The 8,997-nt window shown below is 37.8% G+C and overlaps 2 protein-coding genes and 1 long non-coding RNA gene across 4 annotated transcripts; 1 reads left to right on the plus strand and 2 right to left on the minus strand.

The window, feature by feature from the left end:
• Positions 1–1,210: 1,210 nt before the first annotated feature.
• Positions 1,211–4,375, minus strand: LOC120078483 (uncharacterized). Its single transcript, XM_090314173.1, has 6 exons — positions 3,668–4,375; positions 3,439–3,588; positions 2,761–3,361; positions 2,359–2,683; positions 1,984–2,277; positions 1,211–1,721 (listed from the first exon to the last, which is right to left on the minus strand). The coding sequence occupies exons 4-6, from the start codon at positions 2,458–2,460 to the stop codon at positions 1,647–1,649; spliced, it is 471 nt and encodes a 156-aa protein (XP_090170299.1). The 5' UTR covers positions 2,461–2,683; positions 2,761–3,361; positions 3,439–3,588; positions 3,668–4,375; the 3' UTR covers positions 1,211–1,646.
• Positions 4,376–5,111: 736 nt separating this feature from the next.
• Positions 5,112–8,707, plus strand: LOC120077058 (root phototropism protein 3-like). Of its 2 annotated transcripts, XM_039030907.2 has the most exons (5): positions 5,112–5,485; positions 5,590–5,721; positions 5,884–5,953; positions 6,060–7,358; positions 7,913–8,707. In XM_039030907.2, coding segments are annotated over exons 1-5 (2,052 nt in total). In that variant the 5' UTR covers positions 5,112–5,483; the 3' UTR covers positions 8,462–8,707. The 2 variants fall into 2 exon arrangements, with proteins under 2 accessions (XP_038886835.1, XP_038886836.1); XM_039030908.2 differs by lacking the exon at positions 5,112–5,485 and having other exon boundaries at positions 5,500–5,721.
• Positions 7,463–8,498, minus strand: LOC150036064 (uncharacterized). Its single transcript, XR_016529488.1, has 3 exons — positions 8,359–8,498; positions 7,831–8,189; positions 7,463–7,743 (listed from the first exon to the last, which is right to left on the minus strand). It is a non-coding gene; the product is annotated as an uncharacterized LOC150036064 (long non-coding RNA).
• Positions 8,708–8,997: the final 290 nt, after the last annotated feature.

Raw genomic sequence — 8,997 nt, forward strand, 5'->3', positions numbered from 1 at the left:
ATCTTGTAAGCAAAAAACAATAACAAGCTGGAGTATTTATATAATAGCAATATTCATACTCTCTCAATCATCATACTCTCTCCATCGTCATATTCTCTCAGTCTTCATACTTGTAACAAAAATGGATCATACTAAAAACAAAAAACAATAACTCCATATTCTATCAATCTTCATACTTGTAAAAAAAGTGGATAACAAATACTCTCTCAATCTTCATACGTGTAACAAAAAACAATGACTTCTACACTGTCAATCTTCATACTTAAAACAAAATGGATAACAAATACATATCTCAATCTTCATACGTGTAAAAACAATGACTTCATACTCTCTCAATCCTCATACTTGTAACAAAATGGATAACAAATACTCTCTCAATCTCACTCTCTCTCACAATCTTGCTCTTTCTGAACATCTCGCTCTCTCTTAACATCTCGCTCTCTCAATCTCGCTCTCTCTGAATATCTCGCTCTCTTAATCTTGCTCTCTCTTAATATCTCGCTCTCTCTCAATCTCGCTCTCTCTCACAATCTCACTCTCTCTAAACATCTCGCTCTCTAAATCTCGCTCTCTCAATCTCGCTCTCTCTCATAATCTCGCTCTCTTTCAACATCTCGCTCTCTCAATCTTTGAACTTTGAACCTTATAGCATATAATGTTCTAAGCTCAATTATGTATGTTCTGATAAAATTCTGATTTGAACTTTGAACTTTGAACTGACATGTTCTGATAAAATTCTGATACCGATAAGAGCAGTAGCAGAACACATCCAAAACCAATTATACAATGAATGTTTTTACAGAACACATACTTGAAACAAAATTGATAACAAACAAAGATTATACAATAAATGTTCTTTCAATTGGATGTGTTGTATGATTGGTTTTGGATGTGCTCTGTTCTGATACTGATAAAATTCAACTATACAATGAAAAGAGTAATAGCCAGGTGTTCTGATAAAATTCTGATACTGAACTTTGAATTTTGAACTTTGAACTTTCATAAAAAATATATGTTTAATTATACAATAAATGTTTTTACATATATAAAAAATAAATGAATGTTTTTACATACATAAAAAATAAATGAATGTTTTTACATACATAAAAAATAAATGAATGTTTTTACATACATAAAAAATAAATGAATATTTTTACAAAGAATAAAAAATACAATGTTACATATAAAAAATATGGAGTGTTTGCCCATAGCTAACATGCTAATTGCATCTTATATTCACTCATCTTCTCCTGAGTGATTACGGATGGATCAGCACCAGTCACCAAGTGTTCCATAAGTTTTATTGCAAAGATGCCACAATCAAGCGACCCATGTTGTATATCGACGTTCTTAGGTCGCGAGATTTTTCAACGGGCTGTGGACAGGTTCGACTTCGATCGATCCACGTCACAGTAATGAAGTAGGGATGGTACTGTGACTGTCAATGGCTTTAGCCAATTCACCAGCTTTATCATTGGTGTGTATGACGGAAGTTAATCGAACACGAATATGTGGCCTCTGTTAATGTCCATGGTAAGGATTATCTGATGCTCACTGATATTCATCACCGTGTAAACAAAATCCACATCTACCCATTTGACATCGAATTTACCGGTGATGTAGTCCTTGTATGTGTCTTCATCTTCCTAAGCTAGGGCAGCCTCCAAGAGTGACTTATTCTTTATTCTTTTAAATACCCCACCACGAGCATTGAGGTGACTCTGTTAAATAAAATGAGAAGCTAAGTAAAGAAGTAAAGACTAGGAAACTTAACAAAATGAGAAGTTAAGAAAAAAAAATATCAAAATTTACCGTTACACCAATTGGCAAGATGGTGAACTTATGCATGCACATGTTGGGTCGGATATAAAATTTATCTTTCATAAAATAAAATAAAGTGTTTATGGTTTGCACGAAAAAAGAATATGTCAGTAAAAGTACACGATATCCGACATGTAAAGACGTAAAGACTAGGAAACTTACATCACACTCGACCAACGAATTCGGGGTAATCAACTCCTTGAAGAATTGCTTGTCGAGTGGTTTGAAAGAGTTCTCTCGAACCTCGTTGTTTGTATTGTCGTTCGAGATCCAGCCCATCATTTTTGTCATGATATTGTGTCGAATGGCATGTGCTACGTTAAATGTGACGATCGATCTGAATGTTGACGTAGCTATACCTGGGAGAGGATGTTTAACCACACTTTTCTTCTTTGCTTGGGCTAGGGGTGTATATTTGTCAGCCGATTTTATCTTATGACTAATTCTTCGAGAATCCTACATAAACAGATAACAAAATATTACTCATCAAGAAATATAAAAATATAAACAAAGATTACTGATCAATAAATTACTCACTAGTGGAACTCCATCTGTGGTCGTAACAATCCCAGAAGTGGCTGCCTCTGGGATGCTAGACATGTCAGCCTCTGTAGGTGGCATGGTGAGTAAGGCAGACATGTCAGGCTCTATCTGTAGAACGTCGGCCTGTATAGGTTCAACGTCAATCGGTGATGACGTGGTAATGGTGGTATCAGGCTACAGGGGGGTTGGGAGTAGGTGAAGGGGTGGTATCAGGCTATAGAGAGAGGATGGGGATGGGAGTGTCAGAGGTAGTCGCAGTCGTATCGGGCTCCCGAGATGGGATGGGTGACCTGGTCGTCTCCTCATTCACCATGGAACCCTTCAATTAGTAAAGGAAAATGGTGAGTTCACGAACACGTAAAAGCTAAACACATAAAGAAATAAAAGGATGAAAACCTTATGTATAGATTGCAATAATGAAAGGATGGTCGGCAATTGCCCTTTTATTTCAGTCATGTTTTCCTCTATACTAGAGACACGACTATCTAAACCCGCAACCTTGATAGTGTGCTGTCAATGGACTGAAGGTACGAATAAGTAGACTCGTCTGCATTGGCTCCCTTCCTGTGGCGGGCAGCACACTCAAGACACTCCTCATCCACATGACGCTCTGTACCGGAGTACGCATGAAAGACATCAACTTGGTTCAACTCGTTCTCCTCGCGTACGTCCCCTATCATATCATCGAACATATCATCACTACGTGTTTATATCCCTTCTTCTATCCTTCCTTCCACCTTTCATATTCAGCATCCTCGTGCTCAGAATGCTCGAGATCATCCCCTCCCTCCACCCTGACAACCTCGTCATTGGCATCTCCACGATGGTCATCACTGTCACTTTCACTCTCGGGACTATCCCCCTCACTCGTCGACCTTGAGCCACTTTCAGAACTATCATCATCCGCACCTAGCTCAAATATAGGTCGTCGTTCCACCGGAGTATCCCGAAACTCCCTTTCAGCATTTGACATCACTGTGCCCTCTTTAACCTTCATCTGCATTAACAACCCAGTAAACTGGTTAATGTCAATTTAACAACCAGATAAACATGTTATGCATAGAGTAAACTTACATTGTTAAACTCGAATATCTCCCTCTTGAGTACTTTGAAGGATACCGAGTGGGAGCATGACCGTCATAATATGCCGGGCAAAGCCACCTTGCTCTTTTGCTCTGCAATGTTCCCAGCTATCGATGAAGCTAGGATCTCAAACGTCCATACCTAAATAAAATTTAAAATATATTAAGAACAATAGTAATGTTAGATCAAATAACACGATTATTATGTTAATCAAATTTACCTGAAACACTTGTGGAAATCCACGTAAGGAGTACTTCACAACGTAGATTTTATTTGATTTGACCCTCATCTTGTAAAGGCTGCTCTTATCATTCAAGGCAGTCTTTAGGGCATCCAATCTCCTCTCCCAGATAATGGTACCGCAATCAAGACTATTGTAGTACTCTAAGCTTTGAACGTCCTTGAAACATTTGAGGTCGACTGCATTTTTCTGCTTGTTTTTTCCTATCATTGCGACCTCAATGTAGTAAACTAGGCTGATCTTCACAACATCATCATTGTTTTCAAACTCTAAGTGCTTGTATTTTTCTTCGAGTTCACGGAGGTGTAAAGTGTCCTTCATCACTCAATTTCCAAAATACTTGATGGCAAGTTCATATGAGAACTGCTGATTCCGATCAACTCGTGATGGGGATTGCCACAAACCAGTCATCACTAAAAAGTCATCCTTCGAAAAGGTGACAAGCTTCCCACAGATAGCGAATGTCATTGAGTCTGATTTTGTCCTCTTCACTTCTCTGAGCATAATGTGATAGACAATTGGGCTATTAAACACTATATCAACGTCAAGAAATCGCCCAAAAACTGTTCTCTTGAACATGGCCAACTACATTAGCGTGAGCTTTTCTTTGACAATCTTGTTTGCATTGGCAATGTGGGGCCAAGCTGGTTACTTGACCGAGAAATCTGTCAGCTTCAGCTATTCTGAAATGTGTAACCATCTTAAATCACTCCTGCATTTATTAAAAAATTCAATCAGTAAACTCCTTAAAAAAAAATGTAAAAAAACATTATGTTTAAATCTCACTAGAATGGATATCGCTGACATCGCTCTCTCTCACAATCTCGCTCTATATGGTGTCGCTTTCCCTTATCTCCCTCACATTCTCTCTTTTTACTCGTTTTCAACCACATAACACATTGAAAACTAGAAAAACAAACAAAAAAAACCATAGGTTCACTTATCTCTCCGGTGGTGCTCTATCAATTTCACTCTCACTTATCTTGCTCACAAACTCTTTCTACTCGTCTTCAACCATAGAACAAATCTAAAACAAAAAAAAAAAAAAAAAAAAAAAAAAAAAAAAAAAAAAAACAAACAAAAAAAACCATATTGAAAGAAAGATTTACTGATAAGATTCGATCGAAAGCAGAAGTAGAATCGTTTGGCAAGCTGGAAATAGTTTTTTTTTTTTGTTTATGAGCAATACAGTCGTTAGCCTTGGAAAATTTGAATGAATAATAGTTTAGTTTTGGTGGGTTTTCTCGATAAAAAGGTAAGAAGACGAAGTAAGGGCAAATATGTAATTTGATAGGATGATGACGTCAGCAGATAGTCAATTGATATTATTTTTTAAAAAAGGATCATTTGACATTTTGGACTCAATTTTTGGATATCGTGCAAATTTTCATTCTTAATTCGAGATGTCGAACGTATGAGGTACGTGGGACAAGAGTGAGAAAGAATCCATAGTGACGAAAGGCTCGATGACACTAGTTTGATTAATAAAATTTCGACCATTTCAAATTTAAAACGTCATCTACATAACTTCCATTCCAAGTTCAGATTGTATTGTTGTTCGTCACCTGGCTTAGCAGAAGAAATACCCAAAAAAGATGGACGAAGACCAAAATTTAACACAGACAGAAGCCAACAATCTATCCATGGCGGAGCAGGGGAGAAGACGCAGAAAGAAGGATCCATTGACATTGTATACTGTAGAAATCCCGCTCAATTCTCACCCCGTGAGCAAAATCAATCGAATTCAAACAACTGTCCAAGCCGACATTTCAACCAGCATAAATCCAAGCAACCCATGTGGGAATTTTTATTTTTGACTTCATATCTCTGTTTCTTTTGCAATCCCATTCTGACAATTCGTTTTCCCCCTCAGCTAAATTTTCAATTGAAACTTTTTTCAGGGTCTTCTCCCTTTCAATCATGTGGGAATCTGAATCTGAATCTGTCAGGGGACGTGAATATGGCAATGAACTCCTCAGTCCAACCAAACATGGCCTCAAGACCGATGGCTTTGAGCTCAGAGGCCGTTCATGGTTATTTCTTCTTTATAAACTGCTTTTCCTTTTTGTTTTTTTCCCCCCTCTCTTTGGTTATCCCTATTTTGCCTTAATGGGTGTAGTGAACATCAAGTGTTTGTTGAAATGTCTGTCTCAAATTTGAACTGAGTTCTCAGTTTTATGCTTTATGCTGCTTAGGCATGTTGGAACCGATATTCCAAGTGACCTTCTTGTTCAAGTTGAAGATGTGGAGTTCCATTTACACAAGGTAGCACTTTTTTTTTTCTCCTTAGGGGTTCTGTATTTCTGGAGATGAGTTTTTTGACCATTGTTTTTGTTTTGATTTGTTGTTTTTTTCCCTTCATGTTGGGAAGTATCTTCTGTTTTCTCGGAGTGGGAAGATGACAAGACTTGTGTATGAATCAAGGGATCCAGACTTGAGCAAGATTGTTATAGATGACCTTCCGGGAGGGACTGAGGCTTTTCTATTAGCAGCGAAATTCTGCTACGGCATCCCTCTTGATCTAACCGCGGCTAATATCTCTGGTCTGAGATGTACTGCTGAGTACCTTGAAATGACAGAAGATTATGAGGAAGGGAACCTCATATTCAAAACCGAAGCATTTTTAAGCTATGTCGTTCTATCGTCTTGGAGTGACTCGATTATAGTGTTGAAAAGCTGCGAGAATCTTTCACCGTGGGCGGAGAATCTTCAAATTGTTAGAAGATGTAGTGACTCCATAGCTTGGAAGGCTTGTGCCAATCCAAAAGGTGTGAGATGGTCTTACACTGAGAAGCCTCAAGACATTCAAAGTCCAAAATGGAATGAGATGAAGGAGCCGATCCCAGGTGGAAGCCATACTGTTCCTGTGGATTGGTGGTTCGAAGATGCATCAATCCTGAGGATTGATCACTTTGTGAGAGTCATCACTGCTATAAAGGTGAAAGGGATGAGATATGAACAGATTGGAGCTGCAATAATGTACTATGCATGTAAATGGCTTCCAGGTTTAGTTAATGATGGAAATAGAGAAGGCACAGAGGCCACAAACTGTAGTAATGGCTGTGGCAGTAGCAATAAGTACAATTGGAATGGTGGCCTTCATATGGTTGTGGTAAATCCGAAAAATGAAATCTCGACGCTTCAGGCTAAAGAAAGGCGAATGATTATCGAAAGTCTGATCAGCATACTTCCACCACAGAAGGACTGTGTGTCATGTAGCTTTCTTCTACAACTTCTAAGCATGGCAAATGTGTTGAAGGTTGCTCCTGCTTTGGTTACTGAACTAGAGAAAAGGGTGGGGATGCAATTTGAACAGGCCACCCTCACAGATCTTCTCATTCCTTCTTATAACACATCTGAGACCATGTATGACGTTGATCTTGTTCAGAGGCTTTTGGAACATTTCCTCATTCAAGAACTAACAGAAGATTCAAGTCCTAGTAGTCAATCCTTTTCAGGAAAAGACGTATTGGAAGCATCTCAAACCACTGGAAGTTCGAGCCAAAATGCGAAGATCCGAGTGGCAAGGCTGGTTGATAGCTATCTCACAGAGGTGGCTAGGGATAGAAATCTCTCCTTGACAAACTTTCAAGTCTTGGCTGAGGCTCTGCCCGAATCGGCAAGATCATGTGATGACGGGCTTTATCGAGCTGTTGATTCATATCTTAAGGTAAGTTGAAGGAAAATCTTTTTCTATCCATTGACTGAGTTTCATTTTTTACTGAAATTCGCTTCGTTGGTGCTTTGAACTGTTTTTATCCCCATAGAAAGGAATTATAGAGAAATTATGCATAATTTGAACTGCATAACATTTGACATTGAACAAAAAAGACTTGGATACATTAGAAATCTTTATAAACGGCTCTTCTGTAAATATCTTTCGTTTTTGTGAGGTCTCGAAAGAACAAAACAAAGTTGCTCACAACCTAGCACCTTTGGCATAGGGTCATCTTGAGTCTAGAAAGATGTCTATCCAACTTTTGTTCTCCCATTATTTTTGAAGGGGTTGATATTTTCCATGTTTATCGGTGGTGTTTGTTTTGGTTAATGCATTTCTGTATTAAAAAAAAACAAAAAAAGACGGATGCATTAGAAATCCTTATAAACACTATAAAGGGGATCGTAATGCAAAAATTCCTTACAAACTAATGTAAGAACTGCAACAAGGTCACTCGACTATGGATATCCATTGATCTTCTTTTTCCTGTTACACCAAACCAACAGGCACATCCAACATTATCTGAGCATGAAAGGAAGCGGTTGTGCCGGGTGATGGACTGCCAAAAGCTTTCTGTTGATGCCTGTATGCATGCTGCACAAAATGAACGACTCCCATTACGAGTTGTCATTCAAGTCCTCTTCTCCGAGCAAATGAAGATAAACAATGCCATAGCCAACAACACAATCAAAGAAGCTGGCGAGTCTCGATGTCAACCAATTGCCTCGAGCAGAAAAACACTACTTGAAGGGACACCTCAATCATTCCAAGAAGGATGGACAGCTGCGAAAAAGGATATAAACACACTTAAATTCGAACTCGATACTGTGAATATGAAATACTTGGAGCTCCAAAACAATTTGGAGAATTTGCAGAGACAATTTGAGAAGATCCTGAAGCAGAAACAAACATCATCATGGAGTAGTGGATGGAAGAAACTAAGTAAACTGACCAAGATGAATGCATTGGAAAACCATGATTTGGTCGATCAAGTTCCAATAACAGGAGAGAAAGCCAGAAAGACACATAGAAGGTGGAGAAATTCAATATCATGAAAAGGAAATTCAATAGTAGGAGACAACACAATATTCAGAATCTTATCTTTTCTGCTTGGTGAAGGGTGGAATGATTGGAACTTTGTGGGATTTTCAGGCTGTTGCTTCACAAAAATGAGGTCATTTCATTTGAAACATGAATTTGTCTTTTCTTTTCATTATTCCAGAGTTAATTTTTTATTCTCAAGGAAAGTTACTGCTTTTATGTGAAATGGAAAATTCCATCAAGGGGTGTGTTTTGGATTTCTTGTGAGGACTGCTTTTATCCACATCATTTCTCTTTTTATTACCACTTCAATGAAAAATACTTAATTGCTTGATCCCAGTATTAAAAAACGTACTTTTCTTTAGCCATCACTTTAGCACTTCAACTCAACTAACTTCTTTTAACATCAGTTTTAGTATATATTTGCATTTATATCATTAAGATTTTTTTTTTAATTTTATTTTTAAAATTTTAAATTAATCATTTAACATAAATTTGATGTGGCATTATTTTTTCGTTTGTCTTCATAATTAGATTTTTAATAGACAAG

Source organism: Benincasa hispida, chromosome 5 (genome assembly GCF_027475165.1).
Source record: "Benincasa hispida cultivar pf3 chromosome 5, pf3_genome.v1.1, whole genome shotgun sequence".
NCBI classification, from domain to species: Eukaryota; Viridiplantae; Streptophyta; class Magnoliopsida; order Cucurbitales; family Cucurbitaceae; genus Benincasa; species Benincasa hispida.